This window comes from Pelophylax lessonae, assembly GCF_965119305.1.
Source record: "Pelophylax lessonae genome assembly, chromosome: 3".
NCBI lineage: Eukaryota > Metazoa > Chordata > Amphibia > Anura > Ranidae > Pelophylax > Pelophylax lessonae.
In genome coordinates, this window is record NC_138770.1 from 527,650,110 (window position 1) to 527,671,950 (window position 21,841).

General features: G+C 40.2%; 1 protein-coding gene across 5 annotated transcripts in view; it reads right to left on the reverse strand.

Annotated features, from left to right (window-relative positions):
* The window catches only part of ADGRG6 (adhesion G protein-coupled receptor G6), a 284,077-nt gene that overhangs the window by 17,093 nt on the left and 245,143 nt on the right, over positions 1-21,841 (reverse strand). For all 5 annotated transcript variants that reach the window (XM_082249118.1, XM_082249117.1, XM_082249116.1 and 2 more), the window contains 4 exons: positions 13,230-13,357; positions 10,682-10,950; positions 9,313-9,421; positions 7,514-7,797 (listed from right to left, as the gene is read on the reverse strand). In XM_082249118.1, coding sequence (XP_082105244.1) covers positions 7,514-7,797; positions 9,313-9,421; positions 10,682-10,950; positions 13,230-13,357 — 790 coding nt within the window. The remainder of the gene's footprint in view (positions 1-7,513; positions 7,798-9,312; positions 9,422-10,681; positions 10,951-13,229; positions 13,358-21,841) is intronic.

Here is a 21,841-nt window from a genome sequence, read left to right on the forward strand (position 1 = left end):
TGATTAATGGGGAGTACTCGGATTGGGCGGGTGTGGAAAGTGGGGTCCCCCAGGGTTCTGTCCTGGGACCAATCCTGTTTAATTTATTCATAAATGATCTAGAGGAGGGGATATCTAGTACAATCTCAGTATTTGCAGATGATACTAAATTAGGCATGCCAATATCTTCTATGCAGGATGTGGAAATCTTGCAAGCAGACCTGAACAAAATAACGGGGTGGGCAACTACATGGCAGATGAGATTTAATGTAGAAAAATGTAAAGTAATGCACTTGGGGGCCAGAAACCAGAAAGCAAGCTACTCACTAGGGGGGGAACCTCTGGGTGAGTCTAGGATGGAAAGGGACCTGGGGGTACTGGTAGACAACAGGCTTGGAAGTGGCATGCAATGCCAAGCCGCTGCAAGCAAAGCCAACAGAATACTGGGTTGTATAAAAAAGGGGATTCACTCCAGAAATAAAGAGATTATTCTCCCACTCTACAAGACTCTGGTCCGGCCACATCTGGAGTATGCTGTCCAGTTCTGGGCACCGGTCCTCAGGAAGGATGTGCTGGAACTGGAGAAAGTCCAGAGAAGGGCAACAAAAATAATTAGGGGAATGGAGGACATCGGCTATGAGGAAAGACTACAAGCACTGAACTTGTTCTCTCTGGAGAAGAGACGCTTGAGGGGGGATATGATATCAATGTACAAATACTGTACTGGCGACCCTAGCATAAGGAACAAACTATTTAGAGTAAGGGAATACAATAAGACACGTGGCCACTCACTAAAACTAGAGGAAAGGCGGTTTAACCTTAAAGTGCGTAAGGGGTTCTTCACTGTAAGAGCGGTAAGGATGTGGAATTCTCTTCCGCAAGCAGTCGTATCAGCGGGGAGCATTGATAGTTTCAAAAAACTATTGGATGGACACCTTAAAGACCACAACATACAGGGGTATACAATGTACGGTTAAAAGCAAACACACACACATAGGTTGAACTGGATGGACTTGTGTCTTTTTTCAGCCTCACTAACTATGTAACTATGTACGAATCAGGTCTGAATTTTTGCCTGAATTCGCTCCTGAACGGGACCCAAAGACTCACAGGACCCTTTTGGAATGCAGACCACGGCCGCCCCAGACCTGTGTGAACCGCCTTCATTGAGAGTTGATCACCCTCACAAGTCATGCAAATTAGATGCGGGGAAACCCGTGTCATCTCGCACATATGTGACCCCGGTCTTAATCTTCACATCGGCATGCTGAAAAACTTTAGTTCAATCAGTGCTGCAGCAGGGGAGTCCCACTGTCAAAATACAACTAGACAGCAGGGAGAGTTCCCTCATCCACCTCTATTGTGTGGATGGGAGAATCAGTTTGTGTTCTTTATTCAGCCTGCTGGCTGTACGAAAAAAACAAAGCCATGTATGGCCAGCTTAAGAAAATATCCTGTAATAATAGCTGCCATTTAGGTATATATCTAGATCATTACTTGATAGGAAAAGCCTCTGTCTCCATTGTATCTGCCTTTATTGTATAAAATAGACATAACATTTCAAGCAATTTAGAAGCTGCTTCTAGAAGTTTAAAAAACAAACCTGTTTTCCAGCAGCTATGATGACCACTGTCAACATACAGAATATTTCCATGTTTAGTTTATAGGTTCATCAATGTCACACAGTGAAAACACTCCCATTTTTTGATCCTTGGTCCTTATCTATTTGCTTCAGCCCTCTCATCTCTCAATAACCTCACACCCACCTCCTACCACTGCTTAATATTTCAATGCCAACTGGCCACTCCCAACACCAGTGCATATGACTTAGCATTATCTGGTCTTCAGAAAATAAATACTATTTCATCTGACATTGTGTCAGTCACCAATGCTCTGTCTCTTCTTCAATTCCCCAGGTAATGTACCTCCTTTTTTTCTCAACATCGCATGTAGATGGAGCGTAATGAGTGGTACAGGGAGTATGTGCACAAGGAGACTAATGGGCAGCACAATGTATTATCACAAAGTTCCAACAAGTTGGCAACAGGCTTAAACAAAGCAGCCGAACCCATTACAGTGGAGTCCTACAGCAGGACAGATAATAACAGTTTCTCTCTCTACTGTAGAAGACACACTAGGCATATTACTGTACCTGACAGCATTTGATGAAGGAAAAGGCTGTAGAGCGGTGTGGTGGTATAGCACCTGATCAGCAAACGTTTCTACCGATGGACTAGGCTTGATGCCCCTATGCTGTCTCTACTCAACTCTAACCTCTCCCTATGCTAGGCACACTATCCCCCACAAGCAGGGTCCTGTCCCTAACCTAACCGCATGCAAAATTCATGCCAAATGCAGTGAGCCAAAGCTTTTTATATGCACTGCCATCACTAAACATGGAAGGTCATCCAGAGTTGCAGTGTCCAATCAGACAGCAGCTACCACGATGACACATATGGAGGTTTTAGAGGAACAAAATTCCTCTTTTCCTCCATTCCACTTTGAATCATCACTATAATACAGCACCACATGAATGAATGAAAAACTGCACCTGCAGACATGCAGACCTAACTGTCCAGCAAGACAATGACAATGGTTGCAACAAACCCTACAGTCTCCATTGCAGCAATACAAAGGTTATATTGAATGTTAACAAGGCAATTTTTTCAAAGTTCACAAACAGTAATAAATTCCATAAAAGTATATGCAGTGTACTGTATAAAACCCTTTGTAAATACAAAATGAAATCTAACCAGGGCTGTTTTTATACCTCCTGCCCACCTAAGTCAAATGTCACTCCTACCCTGGTTGAATGGCTAGTCTTGGTATCACTCTACAAAAATGTGGACATCATAACTTCACAAAGAGAAGCTCAAAGAGGATGTTCACGCATTCTGCATCAATACACATGAACTGAAGAATACAATATAAGGCAAATGGTCACAGCTAGCAGTTTGGTTCTAGGTGTATAAAATAGATAGGATGAACTTTAAAGTAGTGCTCCCGACCCCCCCGCCCCCCCCCCCCCGAGGAAAAATTTAAGGTCAGCAGCTACACATACTGTCACATTACCTGTCCTAGAATACAGTGATGTCAGCACCCCAACCAATGTTTCCATCGGCTCTTGGGTGCTGCCGCTGCCATAACTTGTAAAGGAAACCGGCAGTAAGGTCTTGCAGGTTCACAGCCGATTTCCTACTGCACATGCGTGAAGCGCACTACGCTTTCTGAATGGCCTGGCAGTGGCGAAGGAGGAGGGGGGGCAAACTTCTGACAAGCCTTGCCGCAGGAAGGACCGACAGAATGGGGGACAGGTACCTTTCAAAAACAGGTACCTGCTTTCCCTCGAAAGGTGTCAAATGTGGCACCGGGGGGACAGACAGATAAGCGGAGCTTCCACTTTTGGGTGGAACTCTGCTTTAAAGTGGTATTAAACCCAAAAATAAAAATGTTATAAATTGCAGCTCACCAATTCTTAGATGTGTTGGCTGCATTAGTTTTCTTTTTTAAGACTTTTTTGGATTTATTTTTACCTGGTGATCTGGTCAGTAGGTCTGTAATTTTCAACTTATTTTAGCAAACCAAGCTGTCTTAACAAAGTAGCAGTTGGATGGTTGAGACAAACCATTTAACACTAACAGGGATGCTTCATATTTTTTTCTAATATTTATGGAAAACCTTTATCCCCAAAAGGGGAAAAAAAACCCTGTTTTATGTAACTGATTATAAAGTAGTAGCTAGAGTTCAGCTTCAATTTGTTAGCCAAGTCCATCTAAATCTGCTAGTCTAACAGTACCCCTTTGCCAGACTGGCAATGCTTCTGTCCAAAAGCGTCTGCTTTACTATTTCATCTGCAATGCAGGCACCCTAAATGAAATACATTGAGCCTATGCTTTTTTATAAAAACACAAACCATACAGGAAAGCAGCAAAAAAGATCCGGCTTGATGATTCTGGTAGGGTGGAAGTCTATTTGTTTTATTATACAAGTAATTAATTACTGGAAGAAACATGTGCGATTGACTCCTGACAACCCTGCTGCCCAAGTAACAAACCAAAGTGAATGTATTGTTAGCTAAAATATAAGGCAGTGTTTCTCAACCTTTTTTCAGTCAAGGCACCCTTTAAAATTATGGACAGTCTTGAGGCGCCCCATTCTAAAATGTAAAAACTATTCTGATTTTACATAAACGGCAACATCAATACATGTTGGACACCCAACGTTAGAGGTGATTTATTCTTCCAAAGCAAATACACTTTTGCAAATTGGTACTGACTAGTATTTCAATATTTCTCTTCTCCCTCAGTTTTGAGACCCCAAAGCAGATGGAGAGAGGCAGGGGAGGGTCAAACAAGGATGATATGCAGGCAACTGACATCCTCCTTACTGAAGATGTCATTGGTCATTAGGAGGTTGGCAGTTAGAAAGTTTTAATAGTGTACAGTGGAAACCTGTGGCTTTGTGTAATTAAAAGGCAAGTTTCATCCACCCACCCACTTATATACAATTTTGGGGTAAAATGTATGCATTTTGCCAAGGCACCCCTAAAGAAAATTCAATTTGCAAAATTAAATTTGCAAAATTAAATTTGCAAAAATTCAGGGCATCTCAGGGTAGCTGGGCAACCTGGTTGAAAAAGACTGACATAAGGCACTACATGCTAGCATTAAAACATATTTAGGAGCCAATAGCAACACATATATATACTAGATATGGAAGTTGATGTTATAACCACAGGCTACTAAAGGATCGCTAAATAATTATTAAGTGTTTTTAACATTTTTAATTTGTAACATACAAAGCCAAGCCAAACCAAACTGTACCTTGCAAAGAGTTGAAAATAGTGAACAGATACAGAAAGGCATAAAAGTATATGCAGTGTACTGTATAAAACCCTTTGTAAATACAAAATGAAATCTAACCAGGGCTGTTTTTATACCTCCTGCCCACCTAAGTCAAATGTCACTCCTACCCTGGTTGAATGGCTAGTCTTGGTATCACTCTACAAAAATGTGGACATCATAACTTCACAAAGAGAAGCTCAAAGAGGATGTTCACGCATTCTGCATCAATACACATGAACTGAAGAATACAATATAAGGCAAATGGTCACAGCTAGCAGTTTGGTTCTAGGTGTATAAAATAGATAGGATGAACTTTAAAGTAGTGCTCCCGACCCCCCCCCCCCCCCCCCCGAGGAAAAATTTAAGGTCAGCAGCTACACATACTGTCACATTACCTGTCCTAGAATACAGTGATGTCAGCACCCCAACCAATGTTTCCATCGGCTCTTGGGTGCTGCCGCTGCCATAACTTGTAAAGGAAACCGGCAGTAAGGTCTTGCAGGTTCACAGCCGATTTCCTACTGCACATGCGTGAAGCGCACTACGCTTTCTGAATGGCCTGGCAGTGGCGAAGGAGGAGGGGGGGCAAACTTCTGACAAGCCTTGCCGCAGGAAGGACCGACAGAATGGGGGACAGGTACCTTTCAAAAACAGGTACCTGCTTTCCCTCGAAAGGTGTCAAATGTGGCACCGGGGGGACAGACAGATAAGCGGAGCTTCCACTTTTGGGTGGAACTCTGCTTTAAAGTGGTATTAAACCCAAAAATAAAAATGTTATAAATTGCAGCTCACCAATTCTTAGATGTGTTGGCTGCATTAGTTTTCTTTTTTAAGACTTTTTTGGATTTATTTTTACCTGGTGATCTGGTCAGTAGGTCTGTAATTTTCAACTTATTTTAGCAAACCAAGCTGTCTTAACAAAGTAGCAGTTGGATGGTTGAGACAAACCATTTAACACTAACAGGGATGCTTCATATTTTTTTCTAATATTTATGGAAAACCTTTATCCCCAAAAGGGGAAAAAAAACCCTGTTTTATGTAACTGATTATAAAGTAGTAGCTAGAGTTCAGCTTCAATTTGTTAGCCAAGTCCATCTAAATCTGCTAGTCTAACAGTACCCCTTTGCCAGACTGGCAATGCTTCTGTCCAAAAGCGTCTGCTTTACTATTTCATCTGCAATGCAGGCACCCTAAGGTTGGCCATACACGATACAATTTTCTTACAATTTTCTGATCAATTTTCTTGAAATTTACCTTCAACTATGTAGTGCAAAGGCCTGCCTAATTAGATACAAGTGAAAGTGTTGTTTAGCTTTGACCTCATATTATGTGGCTTGTGGTAAATTTAACAGAAAGTGTACAACAAAAATTGAACATGTATGGCCAGCCTAAGGCAGGAAGTGTGTTTCTGGCTAGATCACCATGTAAAATAAGGGAAAACAAAGCCTAAAAATAAAACTAATGCAGCCACGACATCTAAGGGTTGGTAAGCTTCATTCTATTACATTTTTGGTTTTGGTTTAATACCACTTTAAGTACACAGTCTTTTTTTTTTACCAACATAAAAAGCTTGAGTTCAGCTTCAATTTGGTTCAATTTGTTAGCCAAGTTCTCACTGATAGACCAGGCTTAATGCCTACATTGCCCCTTCTCAGCCTTCTCACACTATCCCCCACAAGCAGGGTCACCATCCCTAACCTAACCACATGCAAAATTCATGCAAAATGAAATACATTGAGCCTATGCTTTTTTATAAAAACACAAACCATACAGGAAAGCAGCAAAAAAGATCCAGCTTGATGATTCTGGTAGGGTGGAAGTCTATTTGTTTTATTATACAAGGAATTAATTACTGGAAGAAACATGTGCGATTGACTCCTGACAACCCTGCTGCCCAAGTAACAAATCAAAGTGAATGTATTGTTAGCTAAAATATAAGGCAGTGTTTCTCAACCTTTTTTCAGTCAAGGCACCCTTTAAAATTATGGACAGTCTTGAGGCGCCCCATTCTAAAATGTAAAAACTATTCTGATTTTACATAAACGGCAACATCAATACATGTTGGACACCCAACGTTAGAGGTGATTTATTCTTCCAAAGCAAATACACTTTTGCAAATTGGTACTGACTAGTATTTCAATATTTCTCTTCTCCCTCAGTTTTGAGACCCCAAAGCAGATGGAGAGAGGCAGGGGAGGGTCAAACAAGGATGATATGCAGGCAACTGACATCCTCCTTACTGAAGATGTCATTGGTCATTAGGAGGTTGGCAGTTAGAAAGTTTTAATAGTGTACAGTGGAAACCTGTGGCTTTGTGTAATTAAAAGGCAAGTTTCATCCACCCACCCACTTATATACAATTTTGGGGTAAAATGTATGCATTTTGCCAAGGCACCCCTAAAGAAAATTCAATTTGCAAAATTAAATTTGCAAAATTAAATTTGCAAAATTAAATTTGCAAAAATTCAGGGCATCTCAGGGTAGCTGGGCAACCTGGTTGAAAAAGACTGACATAAGGCACTACATGCTAGCATTAAAACATATTTAGGAGCCAATAGCAACACATATATATACTAGATATGGAAGTTGATGTTATAACCACAGGCTACTAAAGGATCGCTAAATAATTATTAAGTGTTTTTAACATTTTTAATTTGTAACATACAAAGCCAAGCCAAACCAAACTGTACCTTGCAAAGAGTTGAAAATAGTGAACAGATACAGAAAGGCAAGAGCAACTTTGCCCCAGGCAAAGAAAGCAAACCCCCATGTCATTCCCAGCAGAAAGGTAAGACTGACAACACTGCGCATGTTCCGCAAGACCTCCTCTCGGATGCTGCGATTGGTTCTCTTCCCGTTTCTTCCACAAATCTGTACCATCACCACAATGAACATGGCTACATTCATCAGAAACATAACTCCAAAGTAGGCTGCACAAGTCACATAGAAAACGGTATCGTTTTTTATCCAGCAGCTGAAACAAAACAAAAGTTTGAGTATTCTTGAATATAATGTTTTTCATATCACATAAATATATGATTTGGGTGTTAGAGTTTACTTTGTGAATCAATTGCCAAGCAGTAGAATTAAGGGTTGAAATATACTGAACATGCACAATAAATTCCTGCATTGTTTCTGTTCAGATATGAACTTGTTCTGTATTGAGATATAAATATGCAATGTAAACAATTGTGGATGTCTTTTCAAGCTAGGTGCAATATTTGGAAAGCTCATAATATTCTACAAAACCCTAGGCTTTTATCAGAAAAATGACCTATCCATCAATGCAGATAATGCCTCTGTGTACTAACGCATTGTGGGGGACATTTACTAAAACTAGTGCACATAGAATCAGGTGCAACTGTGCATTATAACTTCAGCTTATTCAGTTAAGCTTTGACAATAAAACCTAGAAGCTGGTTGGTATCTATGCACAGCTGTACCAGATTCAATGTGCAACAATCTTAGTAAATATCCCCCTGTGTAGCTACCTAATTCAACTTGGTACAACAGTGAACCCAGGAAAACTGTTTTCTATCTACATATACTGTATATCAGGGATATGCAAACTGTGGCCCTCCAGCTGTTTCAAAACTACAAGTCCCGTCAAGCCTCTGCCTCTAGGTGTCATGCTTGTGGCTGTCAGAGTCTTGCTATGCCTCATGGGACTTGTAGTTCTGCAACATCTGGAGGGCCACCGTTTGCATATCCCTGCTGTTTATCATACTTTCAGTTTGCATATTGTTTTCTAGTGCCAGAAAATGGTTTCTGAGCTTTAGTGCAGGCACATTGGTAGATTACAATCAAAAAGCAGGAAACACTAACCAAGAATAACCTGTAACAATATAATTTGCAGCATGTTTTCACAGTTCACTTTTACAAAAAGACTGCCCTATGCAAATAAGGGGTGTTAGTAGATAAAAAAAAAAAACTACAGCTTTGATCAGAGTTGCAATGCCCTTGCTATAGAACCTGCTATAAAGCCTGTCTGAAACACTTCTAGGATGTTGCTAAGAGAGGCCTAGCTCTTACTGCTCATCTTCACCATCACGGGAGTGAGCTCTTTCTCTGATTTAAATCAACTATTGTGCTATCTCTCTCCCCTGATGTGGAAGCTCTGAGCTCAACATTTGAGAGCATACTCCTGTGATGTTGAAGGTGAGCAGTAATGACTTAGCAACATCCTAGCAGCATCCTGGGAGTATTCTAGTCAGGCTTCAGGAGGTACCTAAATCACCTACACCTACAGCAGGGACATTATTCAACTTTAGTCAAATTTGCACAGTTTGTTTTTATCTACAGATGCCCCTAATCTGCATAGGTAGTTTTTGGTAACGGTGAACTAGCCCTTTAAGGACACTTTTTATTGTACATGGTGATCTCTAATAAACTACCAGCTGTCGTTATTTTAAAAGAGTTTAACAAAGCAGCATTTTAATCACCCACTTAGCAAAGTCAACCGTCATTTAAAAACGAAAGAGACACTTACAATGGATCACCACCAGTTCCGCCAGAATTCTTTCCGTAAAAGTTGCTTCCATAAGCAATGTCATTGTGTGTACTGGCCAGAACAATGGCAACCACTATAGCAGGTACACCTACAAAATAAATGAATGCTAAATCATCATTACTGATTGGTTTCTATTTAATTTGAAGATAGATAGATAGATAGATAGATAGATAGATAGATAGATAGATAGATAGATAGATAGACAGCACAAATATATAGCAATAACATCAAACCTCCTCAAAGTGGAGCTCCACTCTATAGGGGAAGCTCCGCTTGTTTGCTCCGCTGCTCCCACTTTCAGTTAAGATCGCCCCAATCAGTGTGTGGCAAACTACGTAATTTCTGTCCCCTCCTTCTTCCCCCCCCTGCTTTCTGAGAGACCGACAGGTCCAAGAGGACAGCAAGACCATTCAGAAAGCGCAGCGCGACTCGCGCATGCACAGTAGGAAACAAGCTGTGCAGCCGCAAGGCTTCACTTCCTGTTTCCCTTAGTGAAGATGCCAGGGCCTGCACCTGGAGCCATTGGACGGATTGGCTTGGGGTGCCGACATCGCAGGCTTCTTGGACAGGTAAGTGTCCTTATATTGAAAGCCAGCAGCTACAGTATTTGTAGCTGCTGACTTTAAATATTTTTTTTCCCCAGGCTGGAACTCCTCTTTAAGTGTTTTTTTTTTTTAGAAAGGGGGCTCCTACACCTCTGAAACATTGGGTTCTTCTTCCTCCTCACTTTTTTTTTATCAGGGTCTAGCTCCAATTTCCTTCTAATTATTCCATTTTAGGTACTGAATTCCTGTATGTATTTCTGAGTATATGAACAAGTGGTACCCACTATACTTATGTTTATGCATGCGTTCTTTTTGGTTATAGATTGGAATTAACAGTGCAAAAAATATCTATGCTGTATTATGTTTGATGTAATATGACATACCTGGATATTTGTCCTACTGTATAATGGTGTTTATAAGTTTCATACAACTATAGTGCAAAAGCATTACATGGGGCGTTCACTCTTTATGTTTAAAATTATTGTGATAGGACATTGATAAATTGCGAAGGAGCTCAAACATCCTAACATAATCATTTATTGTTGATTACAAAATAGTGCAGATAATAGTGGTGTGCTAATTAAGTGTATGTAGCTGTAGCTGACTGTAAGTAGCTGTAAGTAGTAAATGTAAGTAGCTGTAGCTGACTGTTACCCTGCTCTACTTTTACCAATTCTTTTTGGTAATTCTGACTACTAACTCAGTTCTCACAAATATTAGTTTTTGCTGTAATTTAGGAAATGTTTAATACTTTCATTAATACTTTGATTAATAGCTAGTCATTTGTTTTTGTGTGCACTTACCCCAGCCGATGATGCAGAATTTCAGAATGTATCGACGAATGTATGTATTGAACACTTTTACTAGGGCAATGTACATATGTACTGCCTCTAATCCCATCCAGGTGAAGGTGGCTAAAAGAAAGAAGTGTAGCAGGGCAGCAACCGCTATACACAGCTCATTGATTTCAAAGGATGCAAGCCAGCTATCCAGCAGGAAGAAAAGGTTCAGGAAGAGCAGGGCAGTGCTCAGGTTCATCAAGATCTTAGATGGATAATCACGCCTTATTTTTCTGGAAAAGAAAAATAACAATTGAAGCTACTGCTATATCCTTCAGGAAACCATTTCGAAATTATAAGGAAATGCAGAGAAGAAAAAAATGGTTTGGCAATATTACCAATGATGCTTGATATATGTATTTGTAATGTATGCTTTATAGAATTCTATATGCAAGCATGTGAGAAATAGTTATGTTACAATTCTAAGCAAATTATGTAAAATATAACAAGACAAATACGAAGGGGTAAAAAAAAAAAAATATTTATATATATACTGTATATACAATATCTCCCAAAAGTGAGTACACCCCTCACACTTTTGTAAACATTTTATTATATCTTTTCATGTGACAACACTGAAGAAATGACACGTTGCTACAGTGTAAAGTAGTGAGTATACAACTTGTATAACAGTGTAAAATAACTCAAACACACAGCCATCAACGTCTAAACCACTGGCAACAAAAGTGAGTACACCCCTAAGTTAAAAAATGCCCAAATTGGTCCCACAGTGTCAATATTTTGTGTGGCCACCATTATTTTCCAGCACTGCCTTTATCCTCTTGGGCATGCAATTCACCAGAGCTTCACAGGTTGCCACTGGAGTCCTCTTCCACTTCTCCATGATGACATCATGGAGCTGGTAGATGTTAGAGACCTTGCGCTCCTCCACCTTCCATTTGAGGATGCCCCATAGATGCTCAATAGGGTTTAGGTCTGGAGACATGCTTGGCCAGTCCATCACCTCTACTGCCAGCTTCTATAGCAAAGCAGCGGTAATCTTGGTGGTGTGTTTGGGGTCATTATTATGTTGTAATACTGCTCTTGTTCAGTCTCCGAATGGACAATCATGCTCTGCTTCAGTATGTCACACTACATGTTGGCATTCATGATTCCCTCAATGAACTGTAGCTTCCCAGTGCTGTCAGCACTCATGCAGCTCCAGACAATGACATTCCCACCACCCTGCTTGACTGTAGGAAAGACACATTTGTCTTTGTACTCCTCATCTGGTTGCCACCACACACGCTTGACACTATCTGGACCAAATGCATTTATATTGGTCTCATCAGACCACAGGACATGGTTCCAGTAATCCCTGTCCTTAGTCTGCTTGTCTTTGGCAAACTGCTTGCAGGCTTTCTTGTGCATCATTTTTAGAAGAGGCTTCCTTCTGGGACAACAGCCATGCAGACAAATATGATGCAGTGTGCGGCGTATGGTCTGACAGGCTGACCCACCACCCCTTCAACCTCTGCAGCAATACTGGCAGCACTCATACGTCTATTTACCAAAGACAACCTCTGGACGCTGAGCACGTGCATTCAACTGCTTTGGTCGACCATGGCGAGGCCTGTTTTGAGTGGAACATGTCCTGTTAAACCGCTGTATTGTCTTGGCCACCATGCTGCAGCTCAGTTTCAAGGTCTTGGCAATCTACCTATAGCCTAGGCCATCTTCATGTAGAGCAACAATTCTTTTATTCAGATCCTCAGAGAGTTCTTTGCCATAAGGTGCCATGCTGAACTTCCAGTGACCACCCTGAGAGTGAGAGTGATAACATCAAATTGAACACACCTGCTCCCCATTAACACCCGAGACCTTGTAACACTAATGAGTCACATGACACTGGGAAGGGAAAATAGCTAATTGGGCCCAATTTGGAAATTTTCACTTAGGGGTGTACTCACTTTTGTTGCCAGTGATTTTGACATTAATGACTGTGTGTTGAGTTATTTTGAGGGGACAGCAAATTCACACTGTTATACAAGCTGTACACTCACTACTTTAAATTGTAGCAAAGTGTCATTTCTTCAGTGTTGTCACATGAAAAGATATAATAAAATATTTATAAAGGTGAAAGGGCTGTACTCCCTTATGTGAGATACTGTATATATATATATATATATATATATACAGTTTATATATAAATATATACATAAATGCATACATATATATATATACAGTTTATATATATATATATATATATATATATATATATATATATATATATATATATATATATATATATATATATATATATATATATATATATATATATATATATATATATATGTACATATATATATATATATATATATACAGTTTATATTTATATTATTTTTTTTTTTTATCTCTTCTAAGAAAAAGAATAAGAGAGAAAGGGAAACATTAAAAATAAGCAAATAACAATGGAACACAAATATCAGGGAATAAACTCTAACAATAGTTTATTCCTACTATTGTAAGCAAGCAAAAAATATAACAACTAAAAAAAGATATAAATACATACTCGAATGCAATGTAAGTCAGGAGTGTAGCAGCTGTACATATGGCAGATATTCCACAGCCAATATATGTTATGAAGGTGAGTATTTTTGAATCCAATGAATCTAAATATGCCTGCGATCTCTGGAGGTCCTACAAAAAAGGAAGGATATTATGGTTAAAATGGGTTGATCTTCACACTTTGTGGAGCCTTTTCACAATGTTGCTAATTTGGTGTTCTTGAATTAGAATAAATCTGTCACCGACTAATCCATTAAGTGCGCAGTGACCCCACTTGAGTGGTAACTAAGAAAACTAAACAAAATCTTTAATGATTGCCAGCGTATCCACTCAGGTGGGCCTTTTGGACGTTAAATGTAGGAGACTGGTAAAAGAAAATGATAGATTTAGGTATAACCTAGATATAACTTTAGCTGCCTATATCTCTGGATCCACAGTTTGATTATTCATCATTATTTGGTGACAGCTCAGAAATTTACATCAATTGATAGCCAGTAGTTTTTGTCCTTCTAGTTTGGCTTGTGATGCAGTAGAAAAGTCACTGATGTATTCTTTATGAACCTATATGGGAGTATATCATCACTCTTGTTAAATTAAAAATTTTATAACCGGCTACTATAGAAGCTTTATTTTAGGGCTGAGACCTACTTATGCTTGCAGTGCAGCTATAAGCAAAAAGGGAGATATACATTGTTCCGCTGATGCTCAAATATGGGGTACCGGCAGGAAATATCACCATCTAGTAGTTTTTATTATGCTTAGAAAATTGCAACTTTCCCAGTCCATTCTATGGTGTGATATGGCCTCAACCTTACACTCCTTCACAAGCCACACCCTTTGACATGTTTCGCCCCACATCTATGACCAAGCCCCCAATGGGTGGGGTAAAACATGTCAGAGGGCATGGCTTGTGAAGTGGTATAAGACTGAGGCCATCTCACACCTTAACAACATAGACTGGCAATTTGTTTAAGCAAACTATATTTCAGGGCTTGTTCACACCACAGATGCATATGCTCTGTGTGCTGTGTTCCAATTTTGTGCTGTATTTTTTGTATGTTTGTATGTTAAACAGCCCATTCAAAATGAATAGGCTTCATAATGCCATTCCCCTCAATGAAAAAAAAAATGTTGTGGTCTGAATGGACCCTTAACATATTGTTACTTAGGTAAAACATATGTGTGGTGGCAAAAGGGTGGGCTTTAAGGTCCACACACCACACATATGCATAAATGGGCGGTTGATGTTTCTGTGCATAGAGCGCACTCACTGCACCCTCCCAGCACAGAGAGTGAGCTGTCAAAGAGAGCTCTTGGATCCCACTAACTATCAGTAGCCAGCAGGACAAGCTGTAACATGATCCTTCCCTCCCACCCAAGCATACAAACCCTTTTAAAGGGATGCCAGGGCTGGGCAGAAAGGGATTGAACATTCAATTGAAATGTAAAATTGTTGAAATAAATAAAAATGATGTTGTATAAAATAAAGACAGGCAAAACTTATATTAAATTCCTGAATGTAGGAGAGCAGTTTGAAGTCCACCACCTACTTATATCTCATTTCCACTCGGTGCGATCACTCTTAAAGAGGTTGTAAACTCAAATAAATTTTTTTTTTTTTCTTACACCCTGCAAAAGAAAGACATAATGAGCTAGTATGCATCGCATATTAGCTCATTATGCAATACTTACCTCAGAACGAGCCCCCGCCGTGCCGCTCACTCACCTCTATGACGGGCGACATGTCTAGTCGCCCGTCTTCCGGGATCGCGGCATCCGGCCATCTGATTGGCCGGAGCCGCGGTGACGTCACTCCCGCGCACGCGCGCGGGAGCCGACAGTCACGGCACGGGGCTCTGAAGGAACGGCACGATCGGCCGTTCCTTCAGAGCGCATGCGCCAGTGACGTCACTGGCGACATGTAAGGTAAATATCTCCTAAACGGTACATGTTTAGGAGATATTTACAGTACCTATAGGTAAGCCTTATCATAGGCTTGCCTATAGGTACAAGTTGTAGAGGAGGGTTTACTTCCTCTTTAAGTTTCGACCCCCCTCCTCCTTCCCCCGCCGCTGGGCCATTCAGAAAGCCCAGCGCGCTTCCCAGATGTGCAGTAGAAAACCAGCTGTGTCATAGGATTCCTATCTGAATCAACTTTTAAAATCACAAGTCCTGGTTCCCACTGGTGAAATGCGGGAAACCCTGCGATTCAGTGTCGGCTCCCAAATTGCACCTGAATTGTATAGTGGTTCACACTGAGATCTGCGAAAGGCTGGGGATATCAATGTAAAGTAATTGACACCCACACCCCCAGATCAGTTCGCAGATCGCAGTACAAAGTGTTAAATGGTGCAGGAATTTGATTGCATAGTTGTGAACACCCATGCCATCCAATTCCAGTCCAGACCAAAAAAAGGGTCCTGCACCATTTTGGTCTGAATTTGATGCAATTTCAGCCATACAGCCTATATGGCTGAAATTGTATCGCACAGACATCGCATGTAATCCAAACAGCAATGCAGTGTGAACCCAGCCTAAAGAGGAACTTTACTTAAAAAAAAAAAAAAAGTCAGCAGCTACAAATACAGTACAGCCAGAAGCAAAAAAAAATAAAAAATAAGCACAGGGCTAGCATGACTAGGTAGGCAGTGTAAGCAGGAGAGATAGGGTTAAGTAAGTTCAGGATAAGTTCAATCAGTCTTCTACCCAATTAGTGTTTTTTATTTAGCCTGTGGGAGGGACTGGTAGGGTGGTTTTGGAGAGGGCAGCACATCTCCTCAGCATTCCATGAAGCATGTGGGGAGGAACGTTCATGCCGCCCGCCCATATATTGGATTTATGCTTCTGTATGGGGTCTTCATGATTTGGCGGTTGAGGTCTTTGGAGGCGTTAAAAAAATCTGCTGTGCTTATCAGTTTAGGGACCCATCTAAGGTATGGAGCCACCTGTGGAATGCCAGTTAATTGTGGTTTAACTGGTAGGCTAAAATTGTGAGGTATCTGCAGAATGTTGAGGTCGTCCCCGAGGCGGTGTGGTGCGGCTGGGGACCATTTAAGTAGTTACGTAGATACAAAAAGTTGATAATTGATACTTTGCGCCTCCAAAGATCGGCAACCTCATGTTTCTTGTTATTGTATTATTATTTTTGGTTCCTGTTTTAAGGAATGTTTGTTGTATGTTGTTTGGTTTTAATAAATGGGCATTATGGCCAAATTTTACTCCAACAATTGTGTTTTGTCATTTTTTCTACAGAGTTGGGGTAAAGGGGGATTGGGTTGGTTAGAGGTTAAGATGAGTTTGAGGCTTACATCTGGCGTGCCTTAGTCATGTAGATGCTGACTTTTAATGAAAAAGCATTTACAATCCCAGGGATCCAGCGCTGTCCTCACCCAGTCTGGTTCTTTGCTGGTCTTCGGGTTCCCAGCGCAGCCATTTTGCATGTGGGAAAGGCGGCTATGACTCCCTGCATCTTCACAGTCAGCATTCCACTAGTTCTATAAGGGTCACATCTATTTTTTCCACTTATTTTCATTTTCGGGCCCTCTAGCACATATTACACATATAATTCGACTTTCACTTCTTAGTGTCTTTCATGATCTTGACCTAGAGAGGCCTGCTATATTTATTATTTTTTTATTCATCTAAATTTATTTTTATTATTTGTATTTATATATGTATATATATATTTTTCATATATTATTCCTGTATTGGTAATTGTGATTAACATATTAATTATAGTATTGAGAGTTTACCAGTCCACTGGTGCCAAAGTTTATCTGATTATACATAGATTATATAAAAAATCTGTTCCTTGGATAGCATTAATTGAATGATTTTTTAAGATTTTTTAAGTATTTTTATACAATAATTTTTAACCTATTTTGAGATAGAACTACCCTGACTTAAATTAATCCCCTTATGATGACCATTAAGCAAAGTCCAATTAACATAATAACATTGTATCAGATTAAATAGTTCCATCATTATACTATACATATAATATGCCTTCTCTGGACCTCATCCAAATAATTATACAAAATACCCCCCGAATTCCATATTACATAATGCCTGATCAATTATTTTTATTATTTGTAATATAAAATAACCCCGTTTTTAATTAATTCTTTTTATCGGTATTTGCATAGACTAGTCCTTATTGACATATATTATATATGAATCCCCCTTGAGATTAATTACATATACGCCGCCAACAAATATGCTACTTATGTGAGTAAGTGAGCATTGGGAGACGGAACTTGAGCACACAGGTTTCCTGTCTCTTTGTTTACCACCCATTAGCCCGTTTTTCAGTAATACAATTCTGCCTAGCAACAGATGATATTCAGATATCCCCTCTTTTTCTATTTGCCAAATAGCGAGTAGATTTATTTTTAGATGTTATTTTTAATGTTAATATGTTTGCCTAGCAATAGATGACATTACATGGCCCCTTGCGATGATTGGCCGGAGAATTTACATTTGCACATTCCCCCACTAAGTTGCCTGGTAACCGCTTAATACTTAAACAGACGGAATAGACGTGGTCAACACTTCCCCAGATGACGTCAGTGTGACGAAACGCGTCGAGAACGTGACCACATCACTTCTGTCTGAACGATCCCGAGGCTAGGAACGCACGCTGATCCCAGGCGAGCACCGCGAACGAGGTAGTTGCGGACCCTATGCCATACGGATGCGCTGCATGTTGATTTTATGTGAGTACATGTCTTTTTTGGAATCTAAATAAAAGTTTAAAAGGCAATCCTGCACTATCGGAGGCTTCTGTTTTTCCCCTTTTTCATATACCCGGGAATTGTACTGGAGCTCTCTCCCTGAAGCTTTAACCCCTATGTGTACCGGAGCAAGGAGTGGATACGAGTGGTAATAGGAAGGATAGGACGGAACCAGATTGCCGGTGTATGGGAGCGATCCCTGTTATCGACCCGCCATTTACCCCTGTAGGGGTACGGACATCCGGTAAGCACAGGACCCCAGGAGAGGGGGAGCACCCTATCTTCCAATCACTCACTGCACTCCCGGCTTCATAGAAAAAAAGAGCACCTTACTCCATCCTTATATGGACTATAGAACTTTATGATTTCTGTACCAACTTTGATTGCACTATTTTTGGACAATTTTAAAATACACAGAACCTGCTTTTTGAGCCTTTGAATTTATATGGTTCTCACTTTCATAATTTATATAGTTATTTGCACGGCTGCACTTATTTATTTACTAGTGTTTATATTGTCACCAGTGTGGGATGCACATAGTTCACCCACTTATTTATTTTCATTGCTTATGAGTATGCAGTTGCACTTTATTGAATAGATGGTTATGACTATTCGGAATGCACCTTATTTAGTTTGATTAGTGCACTATATTTATTTTTTAGCACCTTTGCACACTAACTCTCTATATCACCACAATTTATTAATACTATCTTTATATGCTTTTATATTTTTATACCTACATTTACATATATTTGCATATTTATGTTGAGTCTCAATAAGCCGGTTAGGTATTGAACACATTTATTTATTTATTGATTTGGTATCAGCACATAGTGTTAATTTTACACACATATTACACACCCATTGTGTTTTTATATCCTATTACTTATATAGTTCTCATTCCCACATACATTCTATGTGCATTTGCATGTGTTGAACTTGGTCTTGAACTATAGGAGCCTAACCCAGATTTCCCATTAACCTACTTTCCTGGCAGCGCCAATCACTCCCCTTTTTGACATTTACACCTGACGCTCCCCCATTGGGGGTGCATCTTTTGGAGTGGGCAGCAGCCACTAGTGTTTTATTTATAGAAATTTTACGCACTATTTTATAGATAGTTTATCCTAAGCGCGGATCTTTCTTCTTTTCTTTATATTCACACCCTTTTATAGGGTGTTCCTTCTGCAGCTATGGATATTTTTAGTTACATAGGTAATAGGGAAATCGATATTGAAGAGATTTTTAACCATGAGCGAGTTTCCACCAACCAGAATCTGAACGATCTTTTTAAACAACTCAAACATGATATGGAAAAACAACTCAGGGTCTGGTGGGACATCTCCACGTTGGAGATGTATAGTAAAGAAAAAATGACACCAAGGAGGCTAAGATGGGAGTTCCACCCCAATGATGCCCTCACAGATGAGGGACTAATGGACGAGTGGTACAATTTTTTTAACAGATGTGAGACTGAACTACTCAAACAAATTATAGGTAGGAGAAAATTCAAATTAAGAGAAATAGAGGAAAGAATCACCAACCTGAAAACTTTACTGACCCCGTTTGCAGACACCAATGATTACAAGACAAAGGAAAGGGAACTGCATACCTATATAGCAAAATATGATACAGAGGTACAAAAAAAGAAACAAAAGAAGTTTGTCAGGGACACATTAGACTACAAAAACAACAAAGTCTATAAATGGCAAGCATCAATAGGAGAAGAAGCCATGGAAGTACAGGATTCAGTACCGGCCTATTTGTCGAGGGAAACTACTCCGGATGAGGATGAGGGAGATCATGATGAAGAACCCATCACACCTTTGACCCGGACACCGGCCACACCATTCCCCAGAACCCCCCAGGAATTGGAATTTAGGCCAACCAGGCCCAATGGGGAAGTAAGACCGAATCCCACCCGACAAGACGAGGATCAGAGGGAACCCCTTCCTAGACCTCCCAGGACCCCAAGGGAGCCTAGGAATATAAGATATGAAAATACTGAATATGAAACACCGAGGTACCAGAGGGAGACCAGATTTCACAATCGTGAATATATATCCCCATACTACAGAATTCCCACTTTCAACAGATTTTCACCACTGGGGAACAGGAGGAACTTCACACCTAGGGAGGACGGTTGGAACGATAGAAGACATTTTTTTCAAAGGAACAACCGTGGGAGACCCCCGAGACAACAGGGGTGGCATCAACGTCCAGGAGGAATGAGACCACCCAGCTACATGGACAACAGATGGAGGCAAGACCGGGACAACAACTACGGTCCAGGATACATGGGCAACCGGTGGAGACAGGACCAAGACAACAACCAGGGACCAGGATACATGGACAACCGGTGGAGACAAGACCAAGGCCACAACTTCGGACAGAACTTCCAGAGAGGGACAATGAACCAAGATTTTGGGAGGCAGAATTTCGGGAACAGAGAATGGCGAGGAGGAAACGCACCAGGGGGAAACGGGGGGGCAGAAAGAAAAAGAAGGCGCGTATTTTAGGGAAGGGCATTTTTAACTTGACTAGGGTAATTTTTAGCAAAGAAGAACTTGAAGTTTTAGATTTAGGCCTGAAATATGCACCTAGAAAAGATTTGGACAGATTTGAGACGTACATCGATGTACAAAAATTCATCAGGAAGCTAAACATCAAAAAAATTTTTAGTCTTAAGGGGACACAGAGTCAAACTACCAATACACATTTTAAACACACTAAACTTAGAAACAGATCAACTTTTAATCCCAAAGTTCCTAACAATGAGTGCACTAATGCTTTTAAAAAAATGGTTGAACACGAGATAAAAAACCTTAACATAGAAAGCAAGTACAACAAAAGAATCTGGAAAACAATAAAACAACTGGAAGATAATAAACAGGTGGTCATTCGCCCCGCCGACAAAGGGGGGGGCTTGGTAATTTTAACCAAGGAGGATTATGAGGAAGAGATGCAGAATTTGATACAGACCCCAGATACATATCAGAAGTTGAGAAAAAACCCCATTAAGGAGTATAAGAAGAAATTAGGGAAATACATTGAGAAAGGAACGAATCTGGGTATTCTAACAGAGAAAGAAGCGAAATACTTAATCCCATCCTCCTCAAAAACACCAGTGATGTATTTTCTTCCTAAGATTCACAAGCGACTGGAAAAACCCCCAGGGAGACCCATCACCAGTGGGGTAGACTCACTCTTTTCAAGACTGGGGGAATATTTGGATCAATACCTCCAACCACTGGTACCTAAAGGGAAATCGTATCTAAAAGACAGTGCACAACTCATTAGGGAACTACAAAATTTAAAGGTAGAGGAACATAGTTTTTTGGTTACAGTGGACGCTAATTCACTGTATACGAGCATTAGGCAGAAGGACGGACTAAAAGGGGTAAAGAGAGCATTACACGAGGACTCCAACCTGAAACAAACGCAGTTAAATTACATTTTGGAAGGATTACAACTGGCTATGTCTAGTAACTACTTCTGGCATTCAAGTGATTTTTACGTCCAAACGAAAGGTGTTGCAATGGGGGCTAGATACGCCCCCAGCGTAGCTAATTTATTTATGAACCTACTAGAAGAAGAACTCATTCATAATACGCAAAGGCCCCATTTGAGTCTTTACCGAAGATACATAGACGATATCTTTATGATATGGAGTGGACCATCAGATACATTGGACTCCTTCATTAGGGAACTGAATAACAATCAGTATGGGATCAAATTTACAAGTAACCAGGATCTAAGACAAGTTGACTTTCTAGACCTACAAATTTTTAAAGATAATGATATGCTTTCTACAAGGACTTTTTTTAAACCAACAGACAAGAATGGGTATATCCCTACATCAAGCTGCCATCACCCCAAGTGG